We start from the raw sequence: 19,780 nt of genomic DNA on the forward strand, positions 1-19,780 counted from the left end.
TAGGACTAAATTTTTGATTCATTTACTAATGGAGGTCCATAATACACACCAGTTAACAAGCCCAAAACAAGCACAAGTTTTTTGTCCATAATAAACTTAGAAACAGTCACTAAACCCAAAATGTCTATTAGTTTACTAATGAGGGCAAGAAGTGCAGCCTTTACTAGTTAGCTATTAAGAACCCTAATGTCGACCAGTGACTGTATTTATTCTTTACTTGTTCTCCAGACTTAAATCTTGTATATTCACATATTTTAACATAATCTACTTATTTTAATAATCATTTTGCACATACTAACAATAATATCAAGCACTACCAGCAGCGTAATACTTCCACCATAGTAAATATTTGTTTGTTACTTTTCCATGCGATAGTCCACATTATATTTCACTTTGTAGGAACATCGTGCACCGTCTCTTGTCTTGTTTGCTGCTGTAACGACCTAATTTCCCTTACAGGATCAATATAGTCTCTTCTTATACAACACTAGAAAACTAGCTGGACTGTGTCTTAATGTTGATTTTCTAGCTAAAGGGCACCTTTTTCAACCAGCAGTTCTTTCCACAGATTAAACATTAGACAGTGAGAAACTATCCTAACACAGATTAAGACATCACAGTTCAGCTTTAAAAACCAGTCTAGATTTCATTTAATGTTACATCTCAATAAAATGAAAACAAAGGGAACTGTATGTATGTTTGCCATTTTAGTCAAAGCGGGTTATTTATTGACATGGGAATTATGTGTGTCGGATGTTGCTCACCCTTATTGAAAGAAAATGTATGCAGAAAAGAGATCCTCTGTTTGTATTCATTATCACAGTGAAAAAAAAAGCGCCATCTTTTATCCACACTTTTACCAACACCTACAGGATCTGGGTAAAGTCTGTTACACTCTGTACACAACACTAAAAATGTGGTCTACCGATTTTCTCATTTGTTTACAGCAGTTTGTCCTGTTTGTGTCCACATTGTCTCATGAGGAAATAAATAATTTTCACACAGCAGTATCAGATTAGTGTTGGTCAGACTTCGTACAGATGTCACAGGCTTTACCTGTAGTGATCCATGTTTACATAAACATTAATAAAACTTACCAAACGCAACAAATCTGCTGTATAAAATGTATCAAAAACTGTGCATGGCTTAACATTTGAAGCTAATATAAAGTATCAGTACTGTTCAGTGTCACATGCACAATAAAATATAAAACTGTGGTGCTTCAGTATGCAATCTCAATAGCATTTATATGGATTCAGCACTGTAAACTGAATGATTTAAAGCCATGCATCATGTGTGTCGCTCACACTAAATATTGGCATTGACATAAAAAACACCCAAAAATCTTGGACAGGAAATGGATAACATACAGTGCCAAACCCCAAAAGTCCTGCACAAATACTTAAGTGAAATGTCTCAAATGTATGGCTTTATTTACCTCCTCTGATCTATAATCTATAGGTCGGATTACTCACCACAAGTAAAAATATCAAACAATTGTCATATTGCACTTAGTAATTGCATGAAAGGCTGGCTGGGATTACATTGGTTGCCACATACGCAGATCCACCAGAATCTGGTTTAGTTTCTTCATCCAGAGGTTCCTCTCGTCCTTGGTGTCGGCACTCAGCCAGTTTCTGTGCAGAACATCAAGTGGTGTAGGTTAATTCGCAGAGAAACCTTTTAACAGACCTTTGTGAGTGTATGCATGGTGTGGACTTACTTGGTGACACACATGGTGTTGTGGCACTGGCTGACCAGTGTCTCTCTGTCGTCCTCTCTTTGTGGTCTAACTGTAATCAGCTCAAATGTGTTGGGTCTAGCGCAGAACTCTCTGTTGGCTGGTTCCACTTTTTTACTGGTGCAGTTAGCCAGGTTGATGCGACCGATGGGGTTCTGATAGAAGGAGGGGAAACTGTCAGAACTGTCAGGATTTGTGAATTAATGGAGTAGACCAAGTGCACGTTGGTTTGATCCTTTATGGGAGCAGCAAATAGACAACTATCCTAACCTTGACCATCATAAATGGTTACCTTTCGCTTCTCATCGTCTGGGTAGGTCCAGTAGGAGATGTAGTATCCAGACAGCACACACCATCTTCTGTGCCAAGCTCCAAATCCACTGACATCCTCAAACATTGTCTGGAGGTTTAAACAAAGTGTTCAGATGCAGTATAAAGATCTGTCTGAGCCAAAGGTCATCTGTGTGATGATGTACTGCACTCACCAGGAAGCCCTTCTCCTCTACCTTTGAGCCCACTTCACACTGCATCTTGAGGTAGACGTGGCCTTCAAGTGGGCACAAGAAAGGCACCTTGAAGTGCAAAATGGTGAATTAAAAATTTAATAAAAGCACCAAACAGGTTACAATGCAAGGCTGGTTAATGTGGTTGGTTACAGGCAGAGATAACACTTTAAATACATTACCTAATAAGAAAGTTAATGTTAGTGTTAGGAGATTCTGTTACAGTGTCTTACACCCAATCCCACACACAAACAGAACAAGAGAAACCAACAATAGGCAAGTAGTAACCTTGTAATGAAACATGTCACTGAGTAGTTCCCTTTCACTTCCTTCATATTTGATCTAAAAGAAAGATACCAAGGCAGGTGAATGAGAGCAAACAGAGTTACTGCAGTCTCTGTAAAGCCTGTACACAGACATATACACAAATACAAGTAAGCACAATTACTGGCACAGAGTGTAAACTCACACAGAGGTAAGCCACATATAAACGTGTGAATGTAGAATAAGAGAGGAGAAAGTAATAAAGTGACTATAATGGCATATATACCTTCTCAAGAGGAAATTTGTTTTTCCCAACAGAGGACAGAGTGAGCTTGTGTGATCCAACCAGAACAAAGTTACTGGTGCGAACAGCGTTGGGACCTCCTGGGCTGGCCACAACTACAGAGAGACAGATTGGAAAAAAACAAATGAGACTTAAAGTAACAACTCAGGCTGTGAATACTATTGAGGCAGTCTCTGCTAAAGGATGGAGATTGTCTAGTACAGTTTTTGTAGTATTTTGTATTGACTTAACAAAGACGTTTACTGTACACCAACAATAGGGATCAGTGATTGCAGGGAGTCACAGCTCCATAGAGCAGTAACATACCAGTGCCTCATCAATAGAAAAAAAAACGACTAAACAACAATTTCCTTTAGACTGATGTTATAGTTCCACATACCTGGTGTCTGTGCACTTTTCTGTAAGAGAAAATAAAAGAACAAATTAATGACATTTGCATTTGTTGATTCTTTTGTTTGTTGTTTTTTGTTTAATACTTACAGTGATAGCAAGAAATCTCTTTGGGGTTATGGCCTGGAAAGATAAAAATAAACACATATTTTTTTTAATACACACTGAATGACAACATCAATACAGACAAGTCCATTGCCAGCTAACCAGTCAGGACTAAAACCACCCAGAGTTGTGTACAGTGGCGATGCCATTTAAAGTTTGCCACCACAGTGCACGCACACACACACCAGGAAGTAGGAGCTGATACAGAAACTTTTCATACCGACATACACAAATCGTGGGCTTCATGAACCTGTCTCCAGATTATCTGGATGCACACACAGCTTTAGCATTAAAGCACATTCCAGCAGACTAAAAATGTGTTAAATATTCTGTAATGGCTGAAGGAGTGCAGCTTTACCTTTGACTTGCTTGGTTTTTTCTTCTTGTCACTGCACACCTCGCGTTTCTGCACCTGAACAAAATCATGAATACAAGTCAGTGGTTTGTCAAAACTGTGCTGTGTGCACAAGTCCAAAGATGCTGGAATTACAAAACACAAAAAGGCTCCAAGAAATTTGCAACACTAAGTTAGATAACTATTAAACTGCTACCAAAGGATATGAGATCCAATACTAACAGTAATTTAAGTTCACTCAAACATGCTTTTACTTACCAAACAGTAGACCTCTATATCAATTTCAAAGTTACTTGAGGCATCAGACCTAAAAGTGAAGTCGTTGGTTATTTAATTGGAATAAAATTAACTAACAGACATCAGTGGTCAAATATGTTTGTTTGTATGAGCAAGTGTCTTACAAAGTGAACTTTGTAGGAAAGGTGAGGGTGTCTCCGCTCAGGCCACGGTGAGTGCTGGCTAATGGAGTGGCCACAGTGTTCTCTGGTCCAGCACGAATCATGATGAAGAAGGAATGTTTTGTTGACTCTGAAATAAGAAAAACAAGGACACATGCTGAAAAACTGGTTGGTTGATATTTAAATTGTTATACTGTTATTATAGAAATTTTGAGTGTACCTGGTTTGTTGGCAGTTGAGCAAACAAAGTCAGCCTTTAAGGGCAGACGTATCTCCTGCAGAGTAATGGCGCCTTTGGAGGCAGACAGGCCAGCAGGTTCTGGGGGTGCTGGGGTCTTTTTTTGTCCTGCCGGGTCTCCTTTCAGGCGATCCAGCTCTGCCTTCAATGCTACCCTCCTTTCCGCTGGAGACATAAGAACAGAAGAAAATCAAGAGATTGATCCTGCCACTAGGAGATGCTGAAAATCAAATCTAATAATGCTAGATAACTTGTAAACACTGGATGGACTCACTTGCCACCAGCAGCAGCCTCTCCGCCTCAGCCTCCACCTGGGATCCTTTACCATGCTCCTCGTCTGTGCAGCAGTTAAGAGCCTGGCTGGCCTGGTGAATAACCGTCTGCTGTAGGTTCATGTCATTAGCTAGAATCTACAGAAACAAAGGGGTAGTTTAATGACAGGGGTGAAGCTTTATTTAAACACAATGTTCTTCTGTGAAATGTTTTAATTCATTACCTTCATCTTTTGTTTGATACTGAAGGCGCTGGATCCTCTGGGCTCCTCTGCTCTGTGAGAAACATCCTCTTTCCTCACAATAACCTGTTTCACACTGGGTCTCTCAGTCTCCTTCACCCTAGTCGACCGGTATGCATCGATACTAATACACAAAACAGACTTGCATTATAACTCACATTCATACAATAGGTGAAACACACAACTCCAATCCAATCAGCACACTTCTACCTATAAGGCAGTTTGTGGTCTTCATCTGAAGCTTCAAGACTTTCTGAGGAGGCGGCCCGAATCATGTTAGTTCTCTGGAACTTGTTTGGTTTGGAAACATTGTCTGGAGTGTTGTTCTTCACAATGAATGAGCTGGCTGGAGTTGACGTCTGGATAAAGACAATAAGAGAATTTTATTGTTAAGCTGTTATTTGCTGTATTTACATAAAAAGATTATTCAGATTATGAGAGTGCCCACCATCATTCTTCTCTCTGGACTCTTCACCACTGCAGCCACAGTCTCTGCCAGTGGAGTTAGGAGGGACATGGAGGAGATATTCAAAGGATCTTCCTCCTCGTCATCTTCATCCTGATCTTCGCTCTGCTCCAGGACTCCATCAAACAACTCATTGATGACTGCAGAGTTGATGGACTGGTCCACATTCATCTCTACTTCTTTTACCACTTCCTGTTCTTCTTTCTCCTCCTCTGGAGTTTCGTTAGTCACCTCATCCACACTGTTGGTGACAACCCTCAGTGGGCTGGAAGTGGATGCTGGAGGGGACACCAGCAACCCATGACCTGCAATTTGACATAGTAGATTTTCCCATGTTAGATAAGTGTGGGCAATACATGTATCTATTGCAAACTGAGTTTACTTTAAATGTAATTAACTTCAAGGAAGATGCATGAATGTGCTTAACACTGTAGTGCTGACACTACTACTAGAAGTTAAAACCTGTTCGAATGTTTCAAATTATAGATATTAGCTCCATCTAGTGGTCATTTCAGGAAACAACTCACTGTAATTCCAGAAGAAAAAGTGACATTATTCTTTAGTGGTGGTGGTGGAGCTCTGGAAAACATTACTCTTTTTTACCACTTTACCATCACCGGTTTCCATCACAGCCCTGCATATGTGTGTGCCTTTTGATTTAGAAGATCCAAATGTATATATCGAGTACAAAAGGTTATGCTGTCATTATTGACAGGCTGATCTGAATGTCTTATCAAGCCGTTGAAGATGCATTATGTAAAAGGCCACAGCAGATTCAATGAACCAAAGGATTGAGCTATGGTAAATCAAATGGTGGAGACTGCATTTTAACCTTATGAACACCTTTGACACTATTAAAAGATACCTATATTACTTAATTTGTGTTCTTTTTTAGTTATTCCTGGCTCCATAGCATTCAGTCTCAATGCCTTTATTTCATTGTGCAAAGGGGCAAATTAAGCTAAGCCATTGTTGGTGAATAATCACTTAATGCTACAATTATATATAAGTACCTGGTGGAGGGCACTTGATGGGTGTATCTGCACTCTCATTTGACAGTGCTGCTGGTTCATCTTGCTGCTCACATGAGACAAGTTCACTCTTCACTGGCTTATCAAGCTGTTCCTAAAAAGCAAACATTTGTTAAATACACACTGGTTGATGATAGCTAACTTGCAAAACCTAATTTCGTGTGGCTAACCTTATTCCCTGTGCTTGTCTTGGTTTCTGCTTGTTCTTCTTTGTTTTTGCACATATTGTTTCCCTTCTGGAAGCGACTGCGGATCTGAGCAAGCTCAGCCTCACGCTCCTGAAAAGATGGAGATTATTAAAGTCAGCTTGCTTTTGGAATGATCAAATCAGCGAAAGAAGTCACGCACACACACTGGCAAATGTTACCTACCAACTTCTGTCTTTGAGCAAGTTCAGCTGTGGTTGTGCTTGCAGCCTGGGCGACTCTGAGTCTCTCTTGTACCAGTCGGGTGTTTGGTGTGACTGATGGAGTTACAGAAGGAGTTTTAGCCTGTGTGGTGGCTCCAGCTGGGGAGTTCTGGTTGTTGCGTTCGTGGCACCTCTCTCCAAACCGCTCCAGGAAAGACTTCACACCTGTTATGAAAAAATATTCTGTATTATATTCTATCATAACTGTAAAAAATACTGAATGTGTACCAGGCACTGGCTTGTGTAAAGGAGGGTTACAAATCTGCAGGTTGTGCAGAAATATATAACTGACTGATGGACAAAAAGTGTATACGCCAAACTAAGTCAATTACTAATGATGTCAAATAGCTCACCAGGAGTTCCAGCAATCGCTTTTTCCTGGGGGACTGATGGGCCAGCAATGGTGGGCTTGGCACGAAGCTCTGGCTTTTGGGGGCTGGAAGTGAGGTTGTGACCTCTGGAGATGCCCTGATTTTTAAGAGGGCTTGGAGGCACTGATGTGGATAAGTTTGCCTTTTGAGGACTTGAAGAGCAGGCGGATCTCTGGATGGAGCTCTTCTGAGGACTAGAGGGGGTGGTCACCCTCTCACTTGAGCCCTTCTGAGGACAGGTGGCTGACTGAAACGCAGGTTTGGAAGTGGGAATATCAGCTTTCTGGGGGGTTGGAAAAACCACCTGGCTAGATTTTACTGGAGAATACACAGCCTGCTGAAAACACATACAAACAGTGAGAAAGCATATTAAAAAAACACAAGTGGAGGCATGTTGAAAGAGAATATGACACCAGGTAAACCTACCTGATCAGAGCTGGGTATGGGCTTGCTGTTTACAGTGGAACTGGTGGCAGCAGTTCTGGAAGGTACTGAAAATTTGGGGACAGAGGCAGTAGCAGGCTTCTCTTTGGGGATGTTAGCATGGCTTAGGTCATCTTCCCAGGATCCAATTGTGGCAGCCAGATTAGCAAATCTGCCTCTCCTTCCTACTGGCGTATCGTTGGAGACAGTGGGGACAGGAGCTGGTGGGACATCAGCTTGAATTTTTAACAAGGGCAGAGGAGTACTGTCCTGAACTGCATCATAAGTGCCTGAAAATGACAACACAGAACATGAGAATATGGACAAACTAAATAACAGACTGTTAGACAGTTGTTACACCCTTGGCCTAAAATTATATCCAAAAATCTGATCAATCCAAAAATAGCATCATCACCATCTTACACCACACATAAATAAATGCCTGCTATTACCATCCCAACACTTCCTCTGCTCTGCCAGCCTCTGCAGTCGTGATTTCATGCCAGCAGCAGATGGAGTTTGATCATCCACCAGGCCTTCCGTATTTCTTTGTATAGCCGAACCAGTTGGTACCAACTGTGTTTCTCTGCTGCTCGGCAGATCGCCAGTAGGGGTGATAGCCATCTTCTCTAGCTCTGGCTGTACAGTTTTCAGCTGTCCTGGCTGAGACTGCACGACAGGCCGGGTCTGAAGCCCTGAAGTCTTCTCCAGGGATGAGGAAGGCCGAATACTGGTGGGGATCACTGGAGGTTTCTTGTCTGTGAGGGGATCTGGATGCATATGAGCTCCAGCTTGTGACATCCCTGGCTCCAGGTTCTCCTCGCTGCCAGCTGCAGGCTGGGCATTTTCCCCAGAGCACCTGCGCTTTGAGGGCGAGGGCTTTGAAGTCACCTGTGGAACTGGGAGAAAGAGATGGAGAAGTATAAGCAGTTGAAATGCAAGTGTCCAAACTAACAGGATTGCAATTTAACAAATGTAGTCAAAGAGTACCTTTATCTATGACGGAGTCAGTGATCACACTGTTGGTGTCAGCTAGTGGCTCTCTGGGCCTTTTGACCATCTGTCTGTTCGCTGCATTTGGCCTCTCTGCCATTTTCTTCTGCAGGTTTTCTCTGCGCGCCCGGGTCCGCTCCAACAGTTTCTAGTTTGACGCACACAAGTAACATGATTGTCTTAATATGTCACATTATTAAGTGTGTTGCACAAAAGTGACAAGTTTAACATTGCTGTAGTGGATTATGCTATAACTATAATTCTATTGGTTTGCACTTCATGAACTTTATTAATTACATAATTTACCAGCAACTACTACAGAACAAAAGCTTCAGTTATGTCATATCACTTTAGAAGTATTTAATTTCATCTTATGTACATGTATGTAAAACGTGGTAAAAATGTGTAGCATCTCCAAGCTGCACCTAAACAACAAGTAAGCATAAATGGAGTTCTTTAAAAGCACTTGTTAAATAGCCAGACACTTTGTTCCCGACCGCTTTTGCACAATCAAATCAGGGTGGTGGTTGCATGAAACAACAATCCAATGAACTGGCATTCACAATCTGGGCAGAAGACCTCTTTTTTTTAACATTTTACACTCTCTACTGTACATATGTTTTGACCATGCAGCTCCTTACTTTCCCTTTTTAATTATACCCATTTGGCTATATGACTTGAAAGAGTCTGTGGTTGTTACAGATTAATGTAATCAGCATACTGCCACGCTCTACGTGGGTGACTTTGACAAGCAACCTAACAGCCCAAGGCAAACAATAGTGTCTTCACCAGAGATAAAAAAGGGCCTCTGTTGGCTTGCTCTCCTTCCTTCCTTCTTTCTTCATGTGACATTTCTTCCCCCTGCCTCACACACAATCTGATTTACTGTGCTGCACTTTTACTGTGCAAGCCCAAACACATTCCTGCAGCTGTGCCACACCGCCTGCGCAATTTCTCCAGGCAGTGTGGAAAACTTGAGGTCACATTTAACAGCATTCCTCAGGAATGAGCCACTCCTGCTTGTGGAGCCTGGATTTGAAATACAGCAGCCAGTTTATTTGTTTGCAAAGAACCGTTATCAGATGTTTATCCAGATTCATTACTATTTTGATCCCTAAACAGCAGAATTGATGTATCAAGAAAATAGGGATCAATCAATCAAGCACAGATGTTGGACAGTTTCCAGAGCTGCCACATACCATTACTATAAATAGAAACAACGTTATTCCATGTGACTAACACTACAATTTATGAACTGCAGTGCTTTTTACGTTATTTAAACACATAAAACAGGTAAAATAAAGTGTATAAGAACTAGTCAGTATGACTTAACCACTTTCCTATTAGACAAATGTCAAGACAACTATGATGGTGTCTGTAGGGTAAGTACCAACTAGATACAGATTTTAATCTCAATTTGCGTTTGCTGACTGACAAAGGAACGACACGTGGCATGTTTACATCGACCATATTACAATAACGTTACATTTGTGTGTGTCAACGTCAACTTAGGGAAAAAATAAGTTGACGCTAAATAAAGCAGATGCGGTCTTGTGTCACCTCTAATACTTCCGTAAAAATATATAACGTTAGCAATAGCAGGGACGTTGACGCAGCAACTTCAACACGTTAGCTAGTAATTAAAGTTAGCTTGTCGACTCACCTCAGTAAATGGATCCATTTTTGGACGGTTTGAACTAACTCATGCAGTATATAAACAAAAATTAAAAACGTCTTGTACACCTCTGTGTGTACACAAACAGGTGGGAATACGAGCTGAACGACTCGCAGCCTCTTTCTTCACCACTCCTCTTCTCTGCACAAAACAACTGTTCAAATTTGAATTTCAGCGCTGCGCCTTCTGCGCAGACTCCAACCCGAGACCATATCGCGAGAGAACCAATCAGGATTGACGAGAAGAACTTTGCGTTTGTTCAACCAATCACAGCCAGCAAATGTGCCACATGACACCCGACTACAAACCACAATTCACAACACTTCATCACTGCACATTTTAATATGAATCAGTCATCTGTGTATGCAAATGCTAAAAATGAACGGTTAAAACATATGTTGCTCTGATGCCAAGAATTAGGTTAGAATAAACAGGGCTGTATTCATAACTGCAGCCGCAGAATGCAGAAAAATATAATTTATGCACTTGGAAGTAGGCTAAATATAGATCACATGATCGTGTTGCTTTAATTTTTTGACGAGGCATTAAGCAAGTCATCTAAAACAAATGTCAGTGATTCCTTGTAGCCTTTTACTGTTGGTTATGTAATGTAGCACCAGCGTTAAATTGTTTATTGATCCATACATAAATTCACATCTTTCCTCTTACTAGTATAATTACACAAAAATCCAAATCTATGGGTCCAGATAAAGAATTAAAGTAAGAAGAATGATTTATAATTGAACTCAATACACAAGCATACTGCTGCTTTATATTTATTATTGTAGTCTATTTTATAATGTATATAACTTTTTTCTTAACTTATCCCTTGCTGTCTGTATGCCGTTGCAAAAATGCAATTTCCCCATTGTGGGACTAATAAAGGTTTCTTAATCTTAATCTATTTTGCTAACAGATGTAATCAGTTCACAGAAGCTACAATCAAATTGTGACAATTATTTATCATTTTTACAAATCTCAAGACGTGTAGAACCAAACTGATGACGTCATATAGAGAGTTTGAGCAAACTGTACTTCAAAGGGACTTCATTTCCCATGAGCCTCTTGTGTGTGCGTCGTTGGCGACGAAACCAAGGAAACAGAGCAGTGACTGCAGAGCCAGTACCACAGACAGCTGCGGCTCAGTCTCAGTTCGACTGATTTGTCGTCTAATGTCAGCCCCGCTGTAAGCCTTTAAGAAGATATTTTAATTTAAATTCGAAGACAATGTCTCACTTTTCTCGACAGCTTTCTCTTTGAACAACATTCGCTGTCTCTTTTCGCTAGGTTGCAAGCAAGCACCGTGGCGTTTTTGCTTTACAGAAAATGCTGGAGTCCATAAAAGTTACAGGTAATGTTATATTTGGCTTATAACACATTAGGAATAATAATACTATAAAATAATAATAGCAATGTTGAACCTTTTTATGAGAAAATATGAGCTCCTGTTAATAATTAAGTAACTAATTAAGTGATTATTACGAGGAAGTTGCTTTTACATCATTATGACTTCAAATTGTGTTTTTTTAAGTGGTGATTACTGTATCCTGCAAATGACACCGTGACAAGCAGATATATGATGCTAAATCATTTTGCTAAATCAATGCTAAATATATGCTTTGATTGTTATGATTATGATAATGGATGAGGTCATGATTGATGTGGAAATGTTTGAGCACTGATTATTTCTATTTGTGGCAATGTACTTGTATATCTGATGTTATCTTATATTTGTTAAACATCCAGAAATCACCAGCTAAATCAATAATTGCCCACATTGTCATTGTGAATTGATGCTGATGGGAAACTCATCTAAAGTGTTAGGTAATAGCCTTTGATTTGGTGTCTGAGCGAGCCAATCAGTCAGCGCTATTTCCTGGTCCAGCTGAGGTCATTAGTCTGTGGATTCTGCTTTAGCGCTGCTGTCTGAACACAGCCTCTGCTCTTTGTGGGATGATGTCCAGGTCACCATGCTGGAAACTGTATAGCTTTTTACACTGACTCCTGTCTCAGGAGACATGATGAGAATAATTTCTCTTTGTGAAAGCCGGATACTGACTCATGAAAGGGAATGATGCATAGCTACGGACTGCTGACATAACAGCAGTGCAAGAAATGTTCAATTAAGTGCATTTGAGTTGGCTCCATTGTGAAGAAAAAGCTATAAAAATAAATCTAAATATGTAACAACAATCACAGTTATTGCAAGTCAGGATGTTCATATATTTATTGCCTTGTGTTTCACTTCGACATCAGTGTCCATCTAATTTAACCCCGCCTTGGTAAGAGGATTAGTCTATCTAGTGATCTATAAAAAGGCCTGCTGCATGTGACAGTGATTCTGAAGAAAGCTCTTTCTTCTTTCAGAAAGACTCCACTGGCCAGAGGTAGAAATGTCCAAAAAGTACATCTTAAACTCTGCTGATAAGCCTGTGAGTCCAAGCCAAGTGTACTTGGAAAAGATTTCCTCCAGTGTCCTTAAAGACCTCTTCAGCCCTGGTTCCAACAGCCACAACACCCTGCTGCATGCTGAGGAGAATGAGAAGAAGAGCCAAAAGCAGTGCCCCCACAAGAGGCCAAAGACATCAGTAAAATGTGGTACCACGTTCAGTAAGAGAAACCGGCCTGGCATGGCCCAGAAGAAGATGTTTTCTACAGTAGATCGTAGGAATTGTGCCCTCTCAGGCAGCAACGCCAACCTATTGAAGCCAGTGCGCAACATGGCAGTCGTGGGCAGCACTATTGGCCTAACCCCTCGTGCGCTTCCGCAGCTCAGGAAGACGTGCGTCTCCAACTCTTCCCGCACCAAACTTCCTTCTTTGCACAAGGCAGCAATCACACGGGAGGTGGAAAATTCCAAGAAGCTCTGCATCCTTGCGGCCATCAAGCCGTTAAATGTTGAGAAAGAGAAGGCCAAGTTCTTTAAGTCTGACTACAACTACAATCCACAGTTTGAGTACAGCAACCCAGTTTCTCCACTTGTCCTGGAACGGCATAACAGTGCCTCGGATCGCTTCCTCGCACAGGTAAGTCAATCATTGATTGATTTATGACATTATATGATATATCTATTGCAAGCAGCTAATTAGATTCTAAACTTATTCTTAGCAACTTAAAAAAAACAAATTATAGCCTTACCTACCAACCTATGTACCTTATCTCAACTTAGAAGGTTGATGTTTTTAATTTTTGTGGCAAATATTAAAATATGAGGCAGAATAAAGGCTTAAAAACCTAATTAAATTGTACACAAGATGGCAAAGGCCAGAGCCACCCACACTGAGTTTCAAAACCCCTCCAGAGACATATGGGTGACATTGCCGGATATTCATCCAGAGCCTGCAGTCTCAACATTAGACTTGACCTCGCACTTGATGTTCAACACAACAAACAACAAAAAAATGTCCTACATCTTAAAACTAAACCCTGGATGATCTATATTTCTTTATCTGGTGATGTGGAAATAATTACTTCCCAGCTCAGACATGCTCGCTTGCATGCAAAGTACAAGCAGTCCACGCCGGTGCAAAAGTTTTGCTCAGAGCTAGTGACAGGTCATTCATCACAACTACAACAACGTCCCCCAGTGCATGAGCCTCAGTGCTGAGCAGGCAACTTCATGCCACATGCCGTAACTCAGGGTGGATGCTGTGATCACAAAGACTTGCTGCCAAATCGGTTTAGTGTCAGGGCAGTTTAGAGCTGAGAAAGCATGAGTGTGTTGTTAAAGTGAAAGCAAACAAATTCACAAAAGGCTTTCTTTGGCATTAGTTTGATCATCTGCAATTTGACTTAATGTCTGAAGCTGTATAAGAATCACTTCAGAACAAGATGTCCTGCAAAGTGACAAGAATTGAAGTCAGACATATTACAAGTGAACAGGATCACAGCACTGTGGTGTTCTATTGCAGGATGTTTTAGAAACACTAGCACTCACATAGTAAGACAAGGAAAAAGTGAGTGAGAGCAGGAAATGCAGTAAGATAATCCTCCAGAGGATGCTCATGTTTTTTTCCTCAAGTCTGTCCTAGTTTGTCACATTTCATTCCCTGTGTTTACACCTCTTTGAAAGCGGATTTCCACTTCAATCTTACTGTGATTATATTTATGGCAAAACTGAATAGAGCCAATAAGAGTATGCATTCATGGAGTTAAACTGCAACAAAAGACTTCTGTTTATCATTTAATGTCACATCACACAGCATAGCTGCAGTAAAAAAAATAAACAGTCTAGTAGTAAGGTATTATGTTAATTGTACTATTGACCCCCCCAGTCAATAGTAAAAGTATAGAAGTGATTTATGTATTTATCAGGTTGTAAACCTGTTTATTTCTGCTGCAAAGTTGGAAATGTTATTTTTAACATGAAGGTCTATGGGGATTGACTTCCTTTGAAGACATCCTCCAGTGGTCATTTGAGAAACTGCAGTTTTGAGCTACTGCCAGAATAGGATAGTGGAAAGTTATTTAGAGGTTTTGATCTACAAGAGGTCTTATTTATTGCAATAAGGACGTATGACGGACAACAACAGAAACAAAGCTGTGCCACTGGTTCCATATTACCATTGCAAAGTCCTAAGCCAGTGACAACGATGGTTGCAGCTTACCATTGTGAATTTTTTTTGCAGGCAGTAAACATCATGGAGCTTGCACTGCAGAGATATGGCAGCTATGAGAAGTTTGAGCAGGTCACCGGTGGCAGCCTCCTCACCAAGAGTCGCATCTGGCAGAACATCAGGAAATACATGGAGAAGGAAGGCTGCATGGGGGAAGTAAGAGGACAAAAAAAAATTAATTTGATGTTTTATTTTACAAGATGCTTCAGCTTGGATCATGCGAGGGCTGCTCTCTGCAGCGTGTGTCATGGCGGATTTGCACATTGTCATTATAGAGCGGCACAAAGCATAACTGAATGCGCTCCAGGGAGCCATCCTGCACTGGAGTCGTCCTGCACTTTACTTGTGTGGAGCTGTTTATGTAACCAAACAAATGCATGTTACATCACCAACTTAATAATGTTTCACTGAACATATACACACACCTTGTGTAATGCTGACATATTCCCATTTACTCTTGGATGAACGTTTCTGTGCTTGAAGATGAGTTTCTTGGCGACATTTATACTATAATAATATTTGATCACTTTAATGTTTGTTGCTATGTAGCATATGTTTGCTAAAGCATGCTGGTCTGCTCACTCTAATGGGTTAAAAGTTGAAACAGTCAAGTGTGTAGCCTGCCTATATCAAAAATTTAATATGATGTATTAATATCAGCAAGGTTTCTAAACAAAATATCAATGTCCCTCAAATCATATATATTGGCTTTTACTTCTATTATTGTTCAATAAAAAAAAGAGTATACAAATACTATGGATATTATTTCCAAGTGTTTCTGTGTATCCCAGTAAGCCAAAATCTCGTGGTTGCACACATAAGCAGCCTACAAGAGATATTGTTACCATGCAGTGTTCTTGATTCCTTGCCAGCCATATTGGATGTTACATAATCAGAAGTATGAACAATCAATACTACATTAACAACAGGTCGATGACTCTCACTGCAGAGCTACACTATTATTGTTGTATTTAACTCATGGGATCCAGAAACTTGTCCTCTCCAATGCAAGCTAATGGAAACAACAGCCACTCAATCCTATGACCTAGCTCTTTTGGGACTGTGTCAAACAACCAAACGCATGTTCTCAAAAATAATATTTGTAGCACTGATGTCTTAATCATGCTGCAAAAGGATAATTCCATCTGTTGTTATGATTCTGTGTGTGTTGTCTTAATAGGTAGTAGTGCAGGTGACAGATGACCTCCTGTCTCGAGCCTCCATGACAGTGGTGAATAGCAGACCTACACTGACCATTAACGTCTCCACCGCCAGGGAGCACTGGCTGGAAGGCATGCTGAGGCATGAGATTGGTGGGTATTAGAAGCTTTCACATATTGTTTATCTCTTAATGTGCGGGAGCCAGATAAATGGTTCACAGAAACCATTACATTTTGACTGTGAAGCACTTCTGTCCAACAGGTACACATTATTTCCGAGGTATCAACAACTGCCACCAGCCATGGAACAGCACCTTAGCCAGAAAGAAGCACAACCTCAAGCCTCTCAATCCCACAGAGGAGGGTCTGGCCAGCATTCACAGTGTCCTGTTTAGGAAAGATCCCACACTGTGGCGCGCCGCCTTGCTCTACTACACTGTCTACCAAGCCAGCCACATGTCCTTCTCTCAGCTGTTCCAAAACCTGGGACGCTTTGTACAGGATCCCAACACTCGCTGGGATTACTGCGTTAGAGCTAAGAGAGGCCAGACTGACACAGCAAAGCCAGGTCACTGTCTTAGTAGGCCTTATCTGCATATTGAAATCTGGTGGTTTAAATCAAAATCGAAATTTAAAAAAAATATGACTTGTCGCCATTACAGGGTGCTTCAGTAAAGACCAGGTCTACTTGGATGGCATCTTGAAGATTCTGAGATACAGAGACAAGATCAACTTCCCTCTGCTCATGGCTCTTGGAAAGGTAGGCCATCTCTGTGGTGTTTTTAGTGTGGTTAATTGTTCTGTAACCTGGAATTAAGCAGTTTCATTAGACTTGCTGTGATGTTGGCAGAGGCAGAGTCTTTATTACAGAGAAGGTCTGAACACAGGTAGACTGGCAGCAAGCGAAGGCACAAAAAGGGTTGAGCAGAGGCAGGTCAAAACGGTCTAAAGTCTAACACAGTAGCTATCAATAACACACAAGGCTCAAGCACAAGAGTAATCCAAAAAAACACACGCTAAGGTCATACACAGAGATCTATGGCAAAACAAGAGCTGAGAAGGCTGATAAAGCTTTGAACACATCACAAGACAAACTGGCACAGAGTGAGGGGAAGATGCACGTGATGATAAACAGAGGGAAGGAAGAGACAATGAGGCACAGGTGAGACACATTAGGGAGGAGCAGGTAATCACCAGGAGCAGGAGGGAGCGCACTAGGAAGGGGAAGACAAGACGACTTCAAAATAAAACAGGAAATAATGCAAAGGAGCCGACTGCACCACAAAGCTGAAAAGTTGCTGTTTTTTTTTTAAATGAGCATCGTATAAAGGGTTTTGATTCAAATGTGAACAATGCACCCATGTTTTTCTGGAGGAATCACTTCACTGCTCCTTTATTGTGCATGAAAATCCCCAATGTCCAATCTACTGTAAGAAGCTGCTTTCAGCAAAGGAGTATGCATTTGTATTGGAGGTCCTTGTGCATTTTTCAGCTATGCTAAGCACACTCTGTAAAGGTAACACTTCACTTGCTTAGATCACCACCTCAAGCTCACTGAAATACAACCAACCTGTCAACCTGAAACGGCCAGTTATACTGATATCTCCAAAACCCCAAATGATCCACAACCAGGCACCTTTCACAACGTGAAAGACGTCTTTACTTTGCATACTAGGAAGCTATTTTTCACACAAAAGCTACTTTTTACAGTGACAAATGGTGCTGTCATACTGTCATGTGGTGTCCCAGCTCTGCTGCTGCTTCAACTTTAGTGGACAGTAACAGCAGAGCGGCTGCATTTGTGACATTCAGTCACATGTAATAGAGGTTAGACTGCATTGTGAGTGAGTGAGAAAGTGAAAAATGAGTAAGGAGCTAAGCTGAATAAAACTTATATAACTGTGATGAGGGAACGCACCATGTTCTTCTGCTTCATGGAGCTGAATGATTAAACGGTGCTCCCTCCTGCTCTGCAAAGATACATGGTGGTACGTGTGATGTAAGATGTTTGAAGAAGTTTGAATATGAGTTTATTTTATTCTTTTATTTTCACAGAATCCTTTTGTAATCCTAATCACAGGAATCATCAAATTTAGCGCAAATAACTCTCTTCTGTCCTTTTTATGACTGCAGGTGTCATACGAAGACGTGGACCGCCTAAAACCCATGGCTCAGATGGAGAATGTCCGCATCCCACACTTCATGCAGGACCAGGCCAGGTATGCAGAGCAGCTGACCAAAATCATGGCTGTCAACTGTTTGACCGACGAGGAGCTCAAAACCATCATCTAATCCCCTGAGTCCTGAATAAAAAACCTGTCACCACACCACTGCCAGCTATGGCCTGCATGCATTAAAACACCGCATGCTAGCAAGGGTGTGTGACATGTGTGGTACTGCATGCAAATAAAATAAAAAAAATAAAATCACTTTAGTGTGTTGTGTTTGGGGTAAATTGAAAAAAACTGTGCCAATACCTGGATATCAATGCAAAACATTGAGCTTAGCTACAGAAAAATTGTGTATTACATTTTTAGCACAATTGTGTGCCAAAACTATTTCAGTAACTCGCTTCGGTTTGAGATTTGATGGCAGCTCTTAGCTCAGAAAGAAATTTCCTATAGGTCCCCCGTCAAGATTAAAGCTTATACACGTATTTGAAATAGGATACGTCTATCGTTCTTGTTTTAGCAAGCTAAGCAACAGACTAGATGTCCTTTTACCCAATGCCTTTCAAGAATGCTAAATGTTGTGGACTCATGCATGTATAAGAACAATTACTACTTTAGGTGAAAATTTAAAAAATAGAACTATTTTTCTCATGCACCGTTACTCTAAGTGTACTTACTTCCAGTATTCTATGGCTATCTAGTGAATATGAAAATATTGTTGCACTTTTGATTGCTCTAGTACCAATTAGGGTTTTGACTTTAGACATTAAAACGGCTCTGACAGAAGTATGAGAAAAGCGCGGTGAGGAGAGATGAACCGACACTACAGGCCTGCTAATTACAGCTGAGCCTGTCAGCATTGTTTTGCACTGATTAGCTGCTGCAGTGTGAAAAGTCATTTGTAACACATTAGAAAAGGATTGTTCCCCAGTGGTCCAAGTGCACTGACTTGAAGCCCCGTTGGACCTGTTTGCACTTTGTTACCTTTGATCTACCTTTGTAACCGCACTTATATGAGCAGTTACTGTAATGTGTTGTTTCTTCAGATGAAACGATCCAAATGCCTTGTGATTTTTTTTTCTGTAATATTTCGTTTTTGTGTAGTTGATGATATCAGGAATAACCCGATACAGCCTCCTCACGAATCCCTTAAATGGTACACTTTAATACCACAGTGTTTCTATTTGATGATCTTTTGTGATATTCATTCGAGAAGATGATCTTTAAATAAATCAGACTCCCTTAAAAGGTGGCTGTGTGCTTTATTTATTTTAATTCTAAGACATTAATTGTGACTGCATAGTACAGGATAAATGTTTCAAGAAATGGATGGATGAAATCCCGGAGAATTTGCACAATATTTATTTATTTATTTATTTATTTATGCAATAATGAGATGTTACTATGGCTAGTAGCTTTAGTTGGCATCACAAAAATGAATTATCTGTGATGTTTGCAAATGTTATCGCACAGAAGAACACAATGTTTGCATTCTAAAGATGATAAGTAGGTCTATTATTTAATTTGGTGACTAGAGGGTTAAAAATACAGACCCAGGAAATGAAAAATACTATCCCTGCAACAAGGTTGCCACTGGGTGACTTAACTTTATGAAAATTATTCGAAACAACAACTGCTAAGGAAATAGGAATT

At 40.6% G+C, this 19,780-nt stretch overlaps 2 protein-coding genes across 4 annotated transcripts; one reads left to right on the plus strand and one right to left on the minus strand.

Moving 5' to 3' along the window:
- Positions 1-620: 620 nt before the first annotated feature.
- anln (anillin, actin binding protein) lies at positions 621-10,319 on the minus strand. 3 transcript variants are annotated; one of them, XM_028400481.1, is made up of 24 exons: positions 10,169-10,319; positions 8,503-8,653; positions 7,965-8,411; positions 7,516-7,802; positions 7,072-7,423; positions 6,681-6,883; positions 6,480-6,587; positions 6,292-6,403; positions 5,261-5,583; positions 5,023-5,171; positions 4,795-4,936; positions 4,573-4,708; positions 4,281-4,463; positions 4,064-4,190; positions 3,921-3,969; positions 3,666-3,719; positions 3,293-3,325; positions 3,192-3,210; positions 2,795-2,907; positions 2,533-2,586; positions 2,227-2,313; positions 2,034-2,141; positions 1,724-1,896; positions 621-1,637 (listed from the first exon to the last, which is right to left on the minus strand). In XM_028400481.1, exons 1-24 carry the CDS (start codon positions 10,184-10,186, stop codon positions 1,541-1,543), a joined length of 3,525 nt encoding a protein of 1,174 aa, XP_028256282.1. In that variant the 5' UTR covers positions 10,187-10,319; the 3' UTR covers positions 621-1,540. The 3 variants fall into 3 exon arrangements, with proteins under 3 accessions (XP_028256282.1, XP_028256281.1, XP_028256283.1); XM_028400480.1 differs by having other exon boundaries at positions 7,072-7,426; XM_028400482.1 differs by lacking the exon at positions 2,533-2,586 and having other exon boundaries at positions 7,072-7,426.
- A 946-nt stretch (positions 10,320-11,265) lies between these two features.
- On the plus strand, positions 11,266-19,375 carry matcap2 (microtubule associated tyrosine carboxypeptidase 2). Its single transcript, XM_028399114.1, has 8 exons — positions 11,266-11,366; positions 11,468-11,531; positions 12,548-13,206; positions 14,809-14,952; positions 15,977-16,109; positions 16,219-16,524; positions 16,619-16,716; positions 18,090-19,375. The coding sequence occupies exons 2-8, from the start codon at positions 11,507-11,509 to the stop codon at positions 18,246-18,248; spliced, it is 1,524 nt and encodes a 507-aa protein (XP_028254915.1). The 5' UTR covers positions 11,266-11,366; positions 11,468-11,506; the 3' UTR covers positions 18,249-19,375.
- The last annotated feature ends 405 nt before the right edge of the window (positions 19,376-19,780 follow it).

The sequence above is a fragment of the Parambassis ranga genome, chromosome 2 (genome assembly GCF_900634625.1).
Source record: "Parambassis ranga chromosome 2, fParRan2.1, whole genome shotgun sequence".
NCBI lineage: Eukaryota > Metazoa > Chordata > Actinopteri > Ambassidae > Parambassis > Parambassis ranga.